We start from the raw sequence: 16883 nt of genomic DNA, 5'->3' as shown, positions 1-16883 counted from the left end.
TGGAGCTCAGCTGTCTAGTTCCCTTGCTACCTATGGGCCCTGGTCCAGGCAGGTAGGCCCCTCTTCCTGCACCCCCTATCCCTTCTGCAATCAGGTTTCCTGGGAGCCCCAGGGTGGAAATGGAAATGAGGGGCCTGATTCTCCTATGAGGAAGGTACTGCTGAAAATCCTTAGCAGGGTCCTGGGTCCAGGGTTGTTGAGAAGAGGACTGTCCAGAAGGCCCAGCACCCCAGCCTCAGTAGCCAGACAGCCCTTGACTCACCCCCCCCCCACTCCACCTAATCCCAGTGCTTTTCCTTCACTCCTATATGTTGCCACAAGTTGACAATTAGGAAGTAATTGTCAAATGTTTCTAGAACTCAGGGTTGGGGGACTCAGATCCTCCAACATTGTAACCACTGGAGGGAAGCTGTGGACTGCAGAAACCTGACTGGCCACCCCTGCTCACAGATTCTGCACACCAGGCTGTGGGAATAGCAAGTACTAAGTCTGCTGCCCTAAGTTGGAGCTTCTGAGGGATGGAACTTGATTTTTAAGCCCAGGCCAGACCCTCAAAGGCTCCAGGTGTGTTGGACATGACAGCTGGAGCTCCCGGACCTTCAAACCAGACCAAGGAGTTGAATCTTGCCTGTGGAGGCATGTGGGGAGGGGCCTGGAAGTTACTGAGAAGAGGTGACTTGGTCAGCCTGAGATTTAGCTTGGGGCCTTGCAGGCTGGATTTCCGGGGCATCCTGGACAGCTGTGCTGTGGCAGAGCGGACGTCATGGCTGTAGGAAGAACTGGAGTGGACTCGGGGGGGTTGGGGCACAAGCAGGACAGCATTCCCAGCTTTTTTTTGGCCATGGTTCTGGGAGAAATTTGGAATGTCCAAGACAGTGGCATGTGTGGGGCTAGAATTCTGAAGAGAGGCCCCAGTTGGAAGCAGATATGGTGCCATCTGGCAGCGGTGGTGACTGAAGCCAGAGAAGGAAATGTCCAGGGGAGTGTGGGAGGGAGGACAGAGCTCTGGGGCCCCACTGCCCTGATAGAGGGCACTGGCCTCGGGCTGTGTCCTGCCAGGAGTGGGAGCCAGGGCCTCAGAGGACCCCACCCCTGCTCTTGAGCCTCCCAGGAGCTGCAGACTGCTCAAGCCAAGCCTTGCTTCTACCTCCCTAGCAGCCTTTCAGCAGTCTTCCAGTGACCCCTCACAGAGGCAGCCTGCTCTTCTTTTGGGGGCCCCCCATGGTTCTGATGAGGTTTGCCTGAACACCCTCTCAGCTGGGCCTCAAGTCTCCCCTAAAAGCTTGACCCACACTTACGCCTATACTGGACGTGCTGTGCAAGAGAAGGGGAGGGTCTTGGGGCAGGGCTGCCTCTGCAAGAACATGTCTGGTTCTCTGCTGCCCTCGCCTGTGGGACAGCTCAAGGGAAGGAGGGTCCTGGCATATGGCTGAGACCTTGACCTTGGAAAAAGGTTCTGGGTCCTATGGGTCACAGCACTACACCACATCTCAGGATAATTAGGGGGAGGAGTCAGTGATAAAAGGTAATAGGACAACAGGCAACATAGATGGATTTCCTGGTCCCCAGCCCTGGCTATCCCCAAAGCCTCAGGCCCTGGAGGAGTTCAGGGGGCACCTCTCCCTCTCAGCCTGTGGACTCCCAGGGAAGGCTGAGGGGCCAAGCATGTCGGAAGGGGCTCAGTAGCAGCGGTGAGTGTAGAGGGCTACCCAGAGTTATCCAGGCCTGGCAGGGAAAACTAAAAAGGGGCCTGCATTCTTGGGAGTACCTCTCTGCCTTGGTGTCCCCCTCTCTAATGAACAGATATGCACATACAAAGAGTTACCTCCTCAGGATAGTGGCCCCGGCCTGGGGAGGGCTGTTGGGGGCCTGTCCACAGTCACGGAAGCCAGTTGAAGGAGACAAGTGGGAAGTCAGGCTAGTTAAGGGGAGAGGGGTGGAGCAGGCAAGGGTAGTTAAGAAGGTGGAAGCTAGAGGTGGACCTTGAGGGCAAGAAGAGAAGCCCAGGTGACCTCTGGGCCTGGTGGGATGGTGGATGGAAGTGGATCTTCAAGGCGAGCAGATTGGATGGGACTATGTCAGGACAGAATGAAGAGATGGAGGTAGGGGGACCTGGCCTGAGGCAGGACGGGGGAGGGGGATGTAGGCAGGACGGGTGAATTCCTGAGAAATGAGCTGTCACTGTGGGTGGTCCCAACCTCTGAACACGGATAGCCCCTCCCTGTAGTCACAGCTGGATGGCATCTGTCTGGACCGGGTTCAGGGTATAGTGGGGGATACAGGGCACTGGGATGAACACATATGCATAAGCATGACACAGATTTTCTCCTGGCTTCCTTCTCCAAAGGGGGAGAGGGCATTACTTGGGTGCAGCCCAGTTGTGCCTTGGTTTCCCCTGGGGTGAGCTCAGAGCCCTTATTTGCTGGGGGCTGCTCTCTTCTCAAGGGGATCAGGGTGCGGCACAGGAGACCAACCCAACAGACAGAGGAATGGTTGAATCACAGGAGTGGCCGGCGGGACTCATGGCCTGAGGGCTTGTCTAGGCACCCCCCATAGGGTGGGTGGGTGAGTCATTTCCAGCTGCAACCCCCCTCCCCCCATCCTGCTGCCTCTTCAGTCCCCAGGAACCTATGGGAATTCTAGTCACACTCTTTGATCTAAAGCAGCCAAGACCTCTGACACCCCAGATGGGGTTGAAAAGGGCTCCCCCAGCTTCTCTCTGTAGAGAACCTTCTGGGGGGATTCCCAGAAGCCACAGGACGTGGGGGGCTTTACATTTAAGTGGAGTCAGATCATCTGTCCAGGGAAGGGGTGGTGGGGGCGGCGACCTCTGGGATGGTGGGTGGAGGCGGGCCCCTGCGTCCCGCCTGTAGCTCCGCCCCCCAGATTAGGGACTTTTCTCTGCTGCGGTTCCCTGCAGGACGGGCGGCAGCGGCTGGTGGCAGGAGCCGGCCCTGGACCAGCAGGCAAGACTGGGACTGGGGGTTGGGGTGCACTGGGCTCGGACCTGCCAAGGCTGCGGGGGGTGCCCAGGGACAGAGGCAGGGGTCCTGGCTGACTTTTTCCCCCACCCAGGATGAGGCTGCGACTCCTGGTGGCCACGCTCTGCGCTGGGATCCTGGCAGGGGCGCCCGGAGTGCGAGCCCAGCAAAGGGAGAGAGGTGGGCAGGGCAAGGAAGGACCCGAGTCAGGGCACTACACCCTGACACCTGCGATTGCACTGTCTTCCTCCCGGGTCCGAACCCTGCCCCACACCCTGAGCACAGGCCTCCTAAGTCTCTGGACTCCCCAAACCTGCAACCCGCTGCTGGTCTCCCAAACCTCACTTTAACCTATGCAGACCCAAACTCTGAGTCCCCAGATGCGTGCTGGGCTTCCCACCTATGTCTCTCCGTGCTGACCTGCCAAGGCCAACCTCAATCCCAGATCCGCTCCTGTGCAGGCAACTCTCCTTCCCCACCAGCCCTCCGCGGGGCGAGGGGCGGTTGGGGGTTGTCTCCCAGTACCACCATGGCTCCGCCAAGGCCCCAGGCCCCAGCGCCCCCGCCGGCCGGATTGCAGGGTCGAAGAGCGGAGGAGGGCTACTGCCGGCTGGAGCCGCTAGTCCCGAGGGACCAGAGAGGGGCGAGGGGATGGATTCCAAGAAGAGGTGGTGATTGTTCTTCCCTGCTCCAGTGACCTGCACGCGCCTTTATGCCGCTGACATCGTGTTCCTGCTCGATGGCTCCTCGTCCATAGGCCGTGGCAACTTCCGCGAAGTGCGGGGTTTCCTTGAGGGGCTGGTGCTGCCCTTCTCCAGAGCAGCCGGTGTGCAGGGCGTGCGCTTCGCTGCTGTGCAGTACAGCGACGAGCCACGGTGAGTGGCTGCGGGAGCTGGGGGCCCAGAGATCCCACCAGGACCCCTCCCTGAGCAGGAGCGAAGATCCCCAAAGTCCCTAGGCCAGGCTTTGGGGAACCCAGAACCCCTCAGCCAGGACAACCTCTGGAGACAGAGCAGGGATCTCCCAGGTGGAACCCTGGTACCTGAGACACCTCCAGCCCAGTACCCTGCCAAAGCCTGGGGCTGTGTATCCTTATCTGAATATGGAGAGCCCAGGAGGGGGCCCAGGGCTTTAGATGCCCCATGCCTGCTGGACTCCCCATGTTCTAGCCCCTGATGCCTCCAGGCTCTCCAGGCACACGAGGGCCTTCCTGTCTGGCCATCATCCACCTCCCTACAACTGGGCCCTTCCTCTTGCAATTCTTTAATTAACCAGACATCCTATCCCCTGAGGCTGGAAGCCCCAAGGATTGCAGGCCTGCTCTGGCCCAGCCACAGACAGGACACGGGGCACCTGAAGAGTTTGTTAACTTGGGGCTTCAGAGGTGGAGGACAGGAATCACAGGACCAAGAGGACCCTCAAGGGGACCTGATACTCACAGCCCTCATTCCAGCGGCCTCCTAGAGACTGGTGCCAGAGAAGATCCTGACCCCTAGCCTGCCCCCCCACCCCACAGGACAGAGTTTGGCCTGGATGCGCTTGGCTCAGGGGGTGATGTGATCCGTGCCATCCGTGAGCTCAGCTACAAGGGGGGCAACACACGCACAGGGGCTGCGATTCTCCACGTGGCAGATCATGTCTTCCTGCCCCAGCTGGCCCGACCTGGTGTCCCCAAGGTGATCTTTCTCTCCACCATGCCTCCCAGGGTGACCCCAGTTTAAGTGTCTGAGGCAACCCTGACTTGACCCCTTCGCCTGCGTAGGTCTGCATCCTCATCACTGATGGGAAGTCCCAGGACCTGGTGGATACAGCTGCCCAGAGGCTGAAGGGACAAGGGGTCAAGCTGTTTGCTGTGGGTGAGTATCCAGCTGGGGTGACAGGTTGACTGAGGAAGGAGCAGTCAGAGGGCATGTGGGCAGCTGAGCCCTGATTGGACTCACCTCAGGGATCAAGAATGCTGACCCCGAGGAGCTGAAGCGAGTTGCCTCACAGCCAAGCAGCGATTTCTTCTTCTTCGTCAATGACTTCAGCATCTTGAGGACGCTGCTGCCTCTCGTTTCCCGGAGAGTGTGCACGTCCGCTGGTGGCGTGCCTGTGACCCTGCCCCGTGAGTCCCTGCCTACCTTGTGTACCCTGACCTGGGCCTCCAACCCCAACCCCACCCCGTGTGGTCCTGAATCAAAATGGGGGTGCTATCCTCTGATCCTGCCCTGGAGGTGCTGACCCTGCCCCCTGTGATCCTGACCCTTGATCCCAAAGCCTCACCGTAAGTGCTGGTCCCTGATCCTGCAGCCTGATTTCCTCTTTCCTAGCCGATGTCCCGACCTCTGCTCCACGAGACCTGGTGCTGTCTGAGCCAGGCAGTCAATCCCTGAAAGTACAGTGGACAGCAGCCAGTGGCCCTGTGACCGGCTACAAGGTCCAGTACACTCCCTTGTCAGGGTTGGGACAGCCACTGCTGAGTGAGCAGCGGGAGGTAAAGGTGTCAGGAGTGGTGGGTTGAGGGCTGGGGAATTGGTTGGGCAAAATGAAGTGACCTCTGACCCTGGGCAGGTGAACGTTCCAGCTGGTGAGACCAGCGTGCGGCTGCAGGGTCTCCAGCCACTGACCAACTACCAAGTAACTGTGGTTGCCCTCTATGCCAACAGCATCGCGGAGGCTGTGAGCGGGACAGCTTGGACCAGTGAGCAATTCTGCTAACCTCTGACCCCATCCCCCTAACCACCCACCCAGTAACCCTTCCCCACTCCTGACTCCACTAATCCCTGGTGGGACCTTCCCCCAGCTGCCCTGGAGGGGCCAGAGCTGACCATCCAGAACAGCACAACCCACAGCCTCCTGGTGGCCTGGAGGAGTGTGCCAGGCGCCACTGGCTACCGTGTGACATGGCGGGCCCTCGGTGGTGAGTGAGAGGTGTGGTTTGAGGGAACCCCTACACCTCAGACAGGATTGTAGAGTCCTGAGTGTGTAAGACCCACTGCCCCTCTGTGTGCCTCGTATAGGTAGGGCCATGCAGCAGGAGCTGGGCCCTGGGCAGGGGTCAGTGTTGCTTCGTGACCTGGAGCCTGGCACAGACTATGAGGTGACTGTGAGTGCCCTGCTTGGCCGTAGCGTGGGGTCTGCCAGCTCCCTGACTGCCCGCACTGGTGAGAAGTCTGGGTACTTTCTTCAGGCTGGGTGGGCAGGCAGACAGGGCATGGAGGCCACTGACATCCCATGCACCCTGGGCAGACACTTCGGTTGAGCAGACACTGCGCCCGGTCATCCTGGGCCCCACATCCATCCTTCTTTCCTGGAATGTGATACCTGAGGCCCTTGGCTACCGACTGGAGTGGCATCGTGAGAGTGGTCAGTGCAGAAGGGAGGGTGGGCAGGCAGGGTTGGGTTTGGCTTCAGCCGGCCTGACCCGTCATCTTGCAGGCTTGGAGGTGCCACAGAAGGTGGTGTTGCCCTCTGATGTGACCCACTACCAGTTGGATGGGTTGCAGCCAGGCACTGAGTATCGCTTCACACTCTACACTCTGCTGGAGGGCCGAGAGGTGGCAACACCTGCAACTGTGGTCCCCATTGGTGAGGGCTCAGTGGGCCTGGCCAGGGGAGAAGGGAAGGCACAGGAGCTCCAGGCTACCTCTCATGCTGTGCTCCCCAACAGGGTCGGAGCAGCCTGTGGGCCCCGTGACAGACCTACAGGCGACTGAGCTGCCAGGGCAGCGGGTGCGAGTGTCCTGGAGTCCAGTTCCCAGTGCCACCGAGTACCGCATTACTGTGCGCGGCACCCAGGGTGAGGTGGACACAGCCATCACCACCACCGCCCTCACACACACACTAAAGCTCCAGCCCTCGGGGTCTGATTGCACCCCCACCCCATCTCCTTCCTCTGCTGGGTCTCCACAGTCTCCCCCTGTCTCCTTGTCCATCCACCCAAAGATAGCAGAGTCCAGACCCGTCACAGGGTCTGCTGCTCTCTGCTCTGTTCCACCCAGATCAGTCTCCACTTCCTGCCACACTCGTCTGTGGTTGTCACCCTTCTCCACAACTATGAGCTCAATCCCTGCCCTTCTATTAACCCTAGCTGTGACCACTGTCCACACTGACCTCTCAGCCCATGTCCTCATCTCATACTGACCCCTGTCACCCCACATCACTATCAACCACCTGTCAACTCACATCACTGTCCACTGACTTCTATCATCCTGTATTCCCCTTTGTCACTGGCCCTTGCTATCACTGGCTCCTTGTTTCTCATGTCCTCATCTCTGACCCTCTTCATCCCATGGCCCATCCCTCAATGACCCTCTTCATCCTGTGTCTCTGTCCATCACTGACCACCATCATCCCACATCCCTGTGGCAGACCCCTGCCTGCTTACCCTGTCTTCTCCTTTAGGGGTTGAGCGGACCCTGGTGCTTCCCGGGAGTCAGACAGCCTTTGACCTGGATGATGTCCGGGCTGGGCTGAGCTACATCGTGCGGGTGTCTGCTCGAGTGGGCACCCGAGAGGGCAATGCCAGCATCCTCACTATCCGCCGGGGTGAGCACTGCAGGAGGGTTGTGGGGGCCAGCTGCCTGACTCACTGGGTCCTGGTCTTGATCTCTGACCTCTGTCTTAAACCCCCAGAGCCAGAAGCCTCACTCGCCATCCCAGGGCTGAGGGTTGTGGCATCAGATGCAACTCGAGTGAGAGTGGCCTGGGGACCTGTTCCTGGAGCCAGTGGATATCGGATTAGCTGGAGGACAGACAGTGGTCAGTGTAGGGTGTGTGAGAGGGTTGCTGAGGGGAATGACCAGGGTATGGGGGATCAAGGGGACAAGCAGGAGCCATGACAACACTTCCTTCTGACCCTAGGTCCAGAGTCCAGCCAGACACTGTCTCCAGAATCTACTGCCACAGATATCATGGGGCTGCAGCCTGGAACCTCCTACCAGGTGGCTGTGTCAGCGCTGCGAGGGAGAGAGGAGGGCCCCCCTGCGGTGATCGTGGCTCGAACTGGTCAGACTCCCCGGCCTCCCCTCTTACACCCTTGCTTCTCCCGGATCTCCAGTCTCCCCCCACTGCCTTCTCCCTCGGAGCCCCCTTCAGTCTCCCTGCCTCCTCCTAAGCTCCAGCCCTTTCAGATTCCTCGGCCTCTTGCCTGCAACCCTGCTACCTTTGCCTTGAATTTACACCCCTCCCTCTCTCGGGCCCCCATTGCCTTTTCTGCTGGACCCGGCTCTCCTCTTAGACTTACACCTTCTCCTTTGTCAGACCCTTCACTGCCTCCTAATACTTCCATAGGAATCCTGTTACCTTCTCTGTCAGACCCTCTTGTTTCTCAGATTCCTATCACCTGCCACCTCAGATTCCCACTGTCCCCTCTGTCAGAAGCCCCACTTCTTCCTTCATCTGATCCATTCACTTATCTCTACTAACAGATACCTGCCTTCTATCAGACTTCAATAATCTTCCCCTTATAGATGGCCCCCCAAACCTCCCCCATCAGACTGTCCACTGCCTCCCCCATCAGACTCCCTATTGCCTCTCCCCTCAGCCCACTGGGCCCAGTGAAGACAGTCCATGTGACTCAAACCAGCAGCTCATCTGTCACCATTGCCTGGAACAGGGTTCCTGGTGCCACTGGATACAGGGTCTCCTGGCACTCAAGCCATGGTGGGGATCAAGGGATTTGGAGGGGACCAGAGGTTTTGGAGGGCTCTGGGGGAAAGGTCTGGATGGAACAGAGGCTGGAAGTTCCTTAGGAGTCCAGGCAGGGCCTAGGGGCCAGAGTCTGGCTGGCTCTGCAGCTGCCTCCAACCTCACTCCCAAGCCCAGAGAAATCCCAGCTGATTTCTGGGGAAGCTACAGTGGCTGAGCTGGATGGGCTGGAGCCAAATACTGAGTACACAGTACACATATGGCCTATGTGGCTGGTGTAGATGGGACCCCCACTTCTGTAGTTGTGAGGACTGGTGAGTGGACCCTGGCCAGCTGCTAATCACATCTCACTGGCTACCCCACCCTGCTGTGTATTCTCGACTGTTCCAGCTGCCCACTCCATTACTGCTCTGTAACTTCTCTTCTGGCACTGATCTACCCCTCACTGACATGTGTCCACCCACAGCGACCTCCTGACTGCTGCCCACTGCCCACCCCAAGGCCCTGACCGCCTCCCTCTCACGGTTTCCTATACTGACTTATCCACACTAACCCCCCTCTGACGCTCAGACCTCTCTGCATTGACCATGCCTGCGCGGCCACCCTGTTCTCTGCCCCCAGACCCTGAGCCCGTGGGTAGTGTGTCAAAGCTGCAGATCCTCAATGCTTCCAGTGATGTTCTGCGGATCACCTGGGTGGGGGTCCCTGGAGCCACAGCCTACAGATTGGCCTGGGGTCGGATTGACGGTATGGTCCCCTGACCCCGCCCTTGTCCTCTAGGGTTGCGATTGCCCCCTCTGCTTAGCTATCCCCGACTCTGACCGTTGCCTGTGTTCGCCTGGACAGGCGGCCCCACGAGACAACAGATACTCCCGGGAAACACGGACTCAGCAGAAATACGGGGCCTCGAAGGCGGAGTCAGCTACTCGGTGCGAGTCACTGCACTGGTGGGGGACCGTGAGGGCGCACCTGTCTCCATCGTCGTCACAACACGTAGGCGGACTTGGCTTGGGGAGAGCTTTGGATTGGTGGCCTGACCGGTTTGGGGGCGGGGCTTGTGCACGGGGACCAGAAATTGACAGCAAGCCGGTGGGGGCGGGGTCTGAGAGTGGAGGCGGGATGAAGCCGGGGAGAGGCAACGGGTCGGTTGGGGGGTTGGGGGCGGTGTGTGTTCCACAGTTGGTTTGGGATTGGCACAGGGACGGGGGGGGGGGGGGGGGGGGCGGAGCCTCTCTGATTCCCACGCTTTCTCTCAAGCCCCCGAAGTTCCACCAGCCCTGGAGAGCTTTCACGTGGCGCAGAGAGGGGAGCACTCCCTGAGGCTGCAGTGGCAGCCGGTGCCTGGAGCTCGCGGCTTCCGTCTGCGTTGGCGACCGGAGGGTGAGAAGTGCCCCCCCATAGGGGTGAGGGACCCCTGTGGGTGGGGCTGTGGGCCGCCAGGGTGGGCGAAGTGGGCGAGATCAGCGATAGTGGGCAGGGTCTGTTAGTGGGGATCTGCGGCATCCGCGGCCATTGGGGATCAGTCAACCAGGTGGGTGAGATCAGTGAGGGGGAGAGTTGGGCAGAATCAGTGAAATGGGCAGGGTCAGCGAGAATGGGGAAGCTCAGTCAAGAGGGTGGACTTGGTCAGCAGGGACAGTCAATGAGGCTGGCGAGGTCACTGTCAGGAAGGTAGGTGAGAGTCGGCGAGGTGGGCAGGACTATTAATACTGGGCCATAACATCCTCCCATGGGCCTCCTGTCCCTACCGTCATGCCTGCCCTAGGTGGCCAGGAACAGTCTCGGGTCCTGGGGCCTGAGCTCAGCAGCTACGAATTGGATGGGCTGGAGCCGGCGACCCCATACCGCTTGTGGCTGAGTGTCTTGTGGCCTTCTGGAGAAGGGCCCCCCAAGGAAGTGACTGCGTACACTGGTGAGCCCACGGGGCCCATCCTTCCGGGGTGTGCTCTTCCCCCCACTGATGACCCATCCTGGTTCTGCACCCCTTGCCCTTCTGTGACTTCTCCTGTAGCTCCCCACCACACCCTCGCCTGCCATTCCTGACCCTGGGGTGACCCCAGCATGACTTCCCATGACATTCCTTGACTACAGTGAACCTGCCCTAGGGCTTCCTTAGCTCTCCCCTCGCTGGGTTCTCAGGGTGCAGACTCTGATCGCTGGTCTTTGGTTCCTCCTTTAGAGTCACCTCGTGTCCCAAGCACTGAACTGCGCGTGGTAGATACTTCAGTTGACTCAGTGACTCTGGCCTGGAACCCAGTGTCTGGAGTATCCAGCTACATCCTATCCTGGAGGCCACTCGGAGGCCCTGGCCAAGGTGAAGGGAAGGTCAGGGCTGGGGTGGGCTGGCAGTAGGGCTCCATGGAGGGCCTCCTGTTTAATTGAGTGCTGTCCTCTGCAGAGACACTTGGGGCCTCAGAGACACTTCCCGGGATCTCGAGCTCCCAGCAGGTGACAGGGTTAGAGCCTGGCATCTCCTACATCTTCTCCCTGATACCTGTCCGGGAGGGTGTACAGGGTCCTAAGGCCTCTGTCACACAGAGTCCAGGTATGGTGGTCACCGTGGGAGGGGCCTAAGGGGGTGGCTAGATGTTCGACCTCTTCAGTAACTTGGCCCCCTTCCTGCAGTGTGTCCCCATGTCCTGATGGACGTGGTCTTCCTGCTGCACACCACGCTCAGCAGTGCTCGTCATTCAGAGGCTGTGAAGAGAGCCCTGGGGCGTCTGGTGTCTGCACTTGGGCCTCTTGGGCCACAGGCAGTCCAGGTTTGGCCCCAAAGGCAACCAGACCCCTACCTGTCCTGGCTCTCCCCGACTCTGGGCTCCACACCAGCTACCATTTCCCCCCCTACCATCAGTCCAGGGTTTCCCCCAGCCCTTTCCTAGGGTCCAGATCTCTTCCCTGCTGCTTGGCTCCCTATCCTACCGTCACTGCTGACCCTAATAGTTCAGGTTTAACCTGCCCCTCAGGCTTTGTGTCTCCCATTCCTGCTTTGTCATCCTCCCCAGGCTCTGTGTCTCCCCCATCCCAGGTTGGCCTCCTGACCTACAATCACCGGCCCTCCCCACTGTTCCCACTGAACAGTTCCCATGACCCTGGTGTCATCCTGCAGAAGATACGAAACATCCCCTACATAGACCCAAATGGGAACAACGTGGGTAAGACTGCACTGGGCATGGACTCTTGGGGCTTCCCCACTGGGAGCTCAGTGCCCTGGGTTCTGACATGTCCTTTCTCCCAGGCACAGCCGTGGTCACAGCCCACAGATACCTGTTGGCACCAGATGCTCCCGGACGCCGCCAGCAAGTGCCAGGGGTGATGGTTCTGTTAGTGGATGAGCCCTTGAGAGGTGACATCCTCAACCCTATCCGTGAAGCCCAGACTGCTGGTGAGGTGTAGGGCTGCCGGGGGAGGGGGAGCTGGTGTAAGGCTGGCCCCGGCAGGGTTGTCATGCAGGCTACTGGACCCCTCCTCAGGGCTCAAAGTGATGATCTTGGGCCTGGCGGGAGCTGACCCAGAACAGCTGCATCGCTTGGTGTCAGGCATAGACCCTGTCCAGACCTTCTTCGCTGTGGATGATGGTCCAAGCTTGGACCGGGCAGTCAGTAGTCTGGCCACAGCCTTGTGTCAGGTAGCTTTGGCCACTCAGGTTTGGAAGGGGCCTCTGGGGGGCTAGGTCATGGAGAAGAGGGAGTCTGGGGGCTCTTGGTGGAACTTCCTGGACTCAAGGAGACCCTGTGTCCACAGCCACAGCCACAGCCACAGCCTTGCTCGGTGCATTGTCCAAAGGTAAGTGTCCAGGGTTGAGAGAGTGGGCAGGAACCACACCTGTCGTTAGCCACTCTGACTCTAGTCCAACATGTCTTTCCCCAGGGCCAGAAGGGGGAACCTGGAGAGACGGTGAGTAGCCGTGGTGTGGGGGGAAGTGGGAGAGAATGGTTGGGGGGCAGTGGGACAGGAAGAGGTTGGCAGCACAGGTGTCAATGACCACCCTTTCTAGGGCCTAAAAGGACAAGACGAAGCTCCTGGTGCCCCTGGCTCCCAGGGAGTGCCTCCCCGTACCTGTCCTCTCTGCCCTGAAGGCATACTCCTCCTTACCTGCTCTTTCCTTTCAGGGCAGGATGGGTGCTCCTGGCCCCCAGGGGCCGCCTGGGAGTTCCATTGCAAAGGGCGACAGGGTGAGTGTGGAGACCACCGAGGTTCCCCTAAGACGCTCTTCGCCGTTCTCTGAGGGATTTTAGAAGAGAGAAGGAAAGAGCAGAGTTAGAACCACAGAGTGTCCCAGAAGCCTAACTGGATATTATAAAGCCCACTCTGATTCTGGGGAGGAGTGTGAAGCAGAGAGGCCAGTGGGGTTTTGAGCCTGGCGGAAGTTCTAAGTCCCAGAGGCAGAAAGAACCTCTACCTGACCCTTGTCCTTGTGCCTGGGGTTAGGCTCCATCCAGCTCGGAGGGGCTACTTCTCTGCCCCACTGCTCCACCCCCAACAACACTCAGGGACCTGTAAGGTGAGGAGCCCAGATAAAGAATAGTCTGGGCTCCTCCAGCAAGCCAGGGGCACTGAGGGAGGGTCCCTTCCAGCCTTGAGCTCTTTGCCTCCTTAGGGCTTCCCTGGGGCAGATGGGGATCCAGGCAGCCCTGGCCTTCCTGGGACTCCTGGAATACCTGGCCCACAGGTGAGTGAGCCTCGCCCTTGTAGGTCACAGGTGGGACACTTTGCTTGAGTGGGAGGGGTGGTCTGACTGTCTTGTCTCCGGCCTCCACTTACAGGGCTCCCCAGGGGTGCCTGGCCCTCGTGGAGAACCGGTAAGTTGCTGTTCCTTCTGATGCGTTCCCAGCATCTTCCCAGAGTTCTTTCGGCAGAGTTGGAATGTGGGTTGGTGGGGTGGTGGTGGCCCATGGGGGCCCACCCCAAGACTCACCTGAGCTCAAGCATCACCCTTTGCTCTGTTTTGTCCTCAGGGGGAGCGAGGACCCCGAGGCCCGAAGGGGGAGCCGGTAGGTGAAAGGGGAAGGGAGGGAGCCAGGAAGTCCCAGGGAAGAGCAGGGTTGCCCCAGGCCAGACGGCAGGGCCTAAGGCAACTTAGCTGGGCACCTCTAGGGGCTTCTCCCACCTCAAGGCTCCCACACCCAGAATCCTGCCCACTGCTCTCTGTTCCTGCAGGGAGAGACTGGAAGAGTCCCTGGGCGGGATGGCTTAGGCCTTCCTGGGATGAAAGGGGACCCTGGACCTCAGGTAAGTTCTAGGGTATGTGGGGGACAGTGGTGTGTGATGGGGAACAACAGGAGGCAGGATGAGGATATATTTGTGGAGTTGGTCTTTATACTTTGTCTCCTCACCAGGGCCCTCCTGGGATTCGTGGCCCATTGGGGGACCCAGGACCCCGTGGTCCCCCAGGACTTCCTGGAACAGCTGTGAAGGTGACAGTATGACCACCATATGGTCTCATGTTTTTCATGTCATCTCAGTTGTTCTGAGCCCATGTGAACCCTTGACCTACCCCCCATGACTCCTCAGTTACTCCACAACCTTAATAATCCAATTGGACCCCATGACCCTCATTCCTCCTGGTATCTTGGAGAGTGCAGGTGTGGTCCAAGGTCATGAGGTCATGATCTGTCTTCCAGGGTGACAAAGGCGATCGTGGAGAGCGGGTAAGTGAGGGACAAGGTATGCAGAGGGTGGCTCGGATTCTGATTCCCCTTGGCCACCCCCTGAGCTGCTGTTCTGTCCCAGGGTCCTCCTGGACCGGGCGACGGCAGCACTGTTCCAGGGGACCCAGGGCTGCCGGTAGGTCATGTGGCTGGGGGCTGGGGACTCTGCTGGGGCAGTGGGTGGGCCTCCTAGTTGGGGGCTCTCATTTTTACTCACTTCTTCTTAGGGTCTTCCCGGAAACCCTGGACTCCAAGGCCCAGTTGGCCCCCCTGGAGAAAAAGGAGAAAAGGTAGGGTACTGACCTCTCGGTGTTCCAGTTCTGGGGCAGGGGGCTCTGGGCGCTGGGGAACATGGTCTTCTACCATCTGTTTCTCCTCCAGGGTGACTGTGAAGATGGAGCCCCCGGCCTCCCAGGAAAACCTGGGACCCCGGGTGAGCGGGTGAGTGTAGGGCATAGCTCCAGCCCCAACCCTCGGCCATCAACCTTCTACTCCCCGCTATGCCCAAACCAAAACTCTGAATCCCTTCCAGGGCCTACGAGGACCTCCTGGAGATGTTGGCCCCAAAGTAAGTGCCATTTAGGAGAGGTCTAGTATGAGGGGTGACACACTGGGACCCCTGTAGGATTAGGGGAGGTGGGAGTATTGGAGATAAGGGTTCTCTCCAGGTCAGAGATTGTAGTTTCAGAGGTGAGATGGTCAGAGTTTGACAATCAAGACCCCTCTCCTGTCTCTCTCCCCTCAGGGTGACCGAGGACTGCCAGGGGCTGTGGGTGAGACTGGAGAAAAGGTAGGTGCAGCCTGGGAGGCTCTTAGGACTCGGGGGGTGGGGGGTGTCTGGGGCCAGACTCAGCTCTGACCCATTCTATTTCATCAGGGCCAACGTGGATCCCCTGGCCCAGTGGGACCACAGGTAAACCCACTGACTGCAATGCTAGTGCCAACTGACCTAGGCTCTGGGCCCCTCCTGGTTCTGACTTCTGGCCCTTGACCCCCACTGCCTCTGCCCCTTGACCCCTCCTCACATGCCCCTAATCTGTGCTGATGCAGGTTCTAACCCTTAACCCCAGGGACCTGCTTTTAGCTTTCTGACCCTGCTGAACTGACCTTGACCTCCGCTGACCTGGAGTTTGACCCCTGCTAAGTTTGACTCCTGCAGACCTATATCCTGATTTTACCAGACCCATCTCCAGCCCCACCCTCAGCCTCTAGCCCTTGTTTGCCTTGTGCCCTGTCCTCACCCCTGGATCAGCATTTCTACTCCTCCCCAGGGGCTGCCGGGAGTTGCAGGACATACTGGAGCGGAGGGTCCTGAAGTGAGTTTGTGACTGTCGTGGGATCAGTAGTGGGGCGTTCACGTGTTCCTCCTCTCCTGCGCTCACACTTTCTCCACGTGCAGGGGCCACCAGGACCCACTGGCCGCAAAGGAGAAAAGGTGGGTCACGGGCTGGGGTCCAGTGTCCCACCCCTGCCCCCTGTAGCAGGGATCATGGCAGGTGAGACACTGGGACATGGGGTTCCCCGGTGGTCTCTGTCCCATCTCTGCCCCTATCCTTTCTCCACAGGGGGAGCCTGGCAGCCCTGGGGACCCTGTCTTGGTGAGTGAAGGGAGGGTGGGGCTCTGAGCACAGCGCAGCCCTTGAGCAGTAGTGACTGACCTGTAAGCCAGTGTCTCCATAACCTCGGGACCCGGGGCAGGCTCCGAGCCCCATGACTCTCATGCTATGACATGCCTCCCAACTCTTGGCTGTGATCCTGTGGCCCCCATGACAGCATATGGGTTGAACTTGTGTAACCCTGCCCGGCTCCCAGCAGTGACTGTGACTTCCAGTTCTATATAACCCCATCCTCAGTCAAGGCTGCAGGCTGTGATCTCCAGGCTGGGCCAAGCTGTGTTTGTCCTGTTTGTTTTCAGAGACCTGCTGGAGTCAAAGGAGAGAAGGTACGTCTGGGGAGAACGGGGAGGCGTCTATGAGGTTAGGGTCACAGAGCCTGCCTGAGGCCCCTGGAGGTCCTGAGAGTCGTGGCAGGATTGCTGCATGGTGTGGGTCATGGAGCCTGGGGCTGGCGCCCACGGTCTTGTCGCTTGCAGGGAGATGTGGGGCCTGCTGGGCCCAGAGGAGCTGCGGGAGTCAAAGGGGAGCCGGTGAGTGAAGGGGAGTGTTTGGGAGGAGAGCGGGTGAAGGTGAAGGCTCCCCGACACCCCCCCACTGCTGATTCTCCACCCACAGGGCCCACCTGGCTTGGTTATTCCTGGAGACCCTGGCCCCAAGGGAGACCCTGGAAGCCGGGTGAATAAATGTGGGGATAGGGAGTGTGTCAGAAGGAGATGAGGTGGTGCCTGGGAGCCCCAACTAAGTCCCCTCTCCCTCCCCATGCCCCGCAGGGTCCCATCGGCCTCACTGGTAGAGCTGGACCCCCGGTGAGTACCTGTGACCCTGGCAATGTCATGGTCTCTGGGCTCCCCTTCCCTCAAGGCTGGCTGCTGTATGCGGCCCCATTCTGCCTCCTCCACAGGGCGACTCAGGACCTCCTGGCGAGAAGGGAGACCCTGGGCGGCCTGGCGCCCCGGGACCTTTCGGCCCCCGAGGACGAGACGTAAGAGGGCTGTGTCGGGTGT

The 16883-nt window shown here is 59.5% G+C and overlaps 1 protein-coding gene across 1 annotated transcript in view; it reads left to right on the top strand.

The window, feature by feature from the left end:
* Positions 1-3076: 3076 nt before the first annotated feature.
* The window catches only part of COL7A1 (collagen type VII alpha 1 chain), a 31260-nt gene continuing 17453 nt past the window's right edge, over positions 3077-16883 (top strand). The window contains 52 exon segments of the mRNA XM_036267146.1: positions 3077-3161; positions 3676-3856; positions 4498-4657; positions 4744-4837; positions 4927-5088; positions 5294-5457; positions 5535-5664; positions 5767-5887; positions 5988-6127; positions 6213-6329; positions 6402-6551; positions 6634-6762; positions 7368-7511; positions 7599-7724; positions 7827-7968; positions 8506-8659; positions 8792-8870; positions 8873-8926; positions 9234-9359; positions 9459-9605; positions 9870-9992; positions 10378-10524; positions 10792-10926; positions 11011-11157; positions 11238-11374; positions 11641-11767; positions 11851-11997; positions 12086-12258; positions 12363-12398; positions 12483-12509; positions 12610-12657; positions 12725-12787; positions 13213-13284; positions 13379-13414; positions 13571-13606; positions 13773-13844; positions 13952-14029; positions 14237-14263; positions 14346-14399; positions 14491-14553; positions 14645-14704; positions 14796-14831; positions 15009-15053; positions 15141-15176; positions 15535-15579; positions 15663-15698; positions 15829-15861; positions 16179-16205; positions 16356-16409; positions 16495-16554; positions 16650-16685; positions 16781-16861. Coding sequence (XP_036123039.1) covers positions 3077-3161; positions 3676-3856; positions 4498-4657; positions 4744-4837; positions 4927-5088; positions 5294-5457; positions 5535-5664; positions 5767-5887; positions 5988-6127; positions 6213-6329; positions 6402-6551; positions 6634-6762; positions 7368-7511; positions 7599-7724; positions 7827-7968; positions 8506-8659; positions 8792-8870; positions 8873-8926; positions 9234-9359; positions 9459-9605; positions 9870-9992; positions 10378-10524; positions 10792-10926; positions 11011-11157; positions 11238-11374; positions 11641-11767; positions 11851-11997; positions 12086-12258; positions 12363-12398; positions 12483-12509; positions 12610-12657; positions 12725-12787; positions 13213-13284; positions 13379-13414; positions 13571-13606; positions 13773-13844; positions 13952-14029; positions 14237-14263; positions 14346-14399; positions 14491-14553; positions 14645-14704; positions 14796-14831; positions 15009-15053; positions 15141-15176; positions 15535-15579; positions 15663-15698; positions 15829-15861; positions 16179-16205; positions 16356-16409; positions 16495-16554; positions 16650-16685; positions 16781-16861 — 4902 coding nt within the window.

This window comes from Molossus molossus, unplaced genomic scaffold (genome assembly GCF_014108415.1).
Source record: "Molossus molossus isolate mMolMol1 unplaced genomic scaffold, mMolMol1.p scaffold_m16_p_18, whole genome shotgun sequence".
In the NCBI taxonomy this organism is placed as follows: Eukaryota; Metazoa; Chordata; class Mammalia; order Chiroptera; family Molossidae; genus Molossus; species Molossus molossus.
This window is presented reverse-complemented; position numbering and strand designations above follow the sequence as displayed.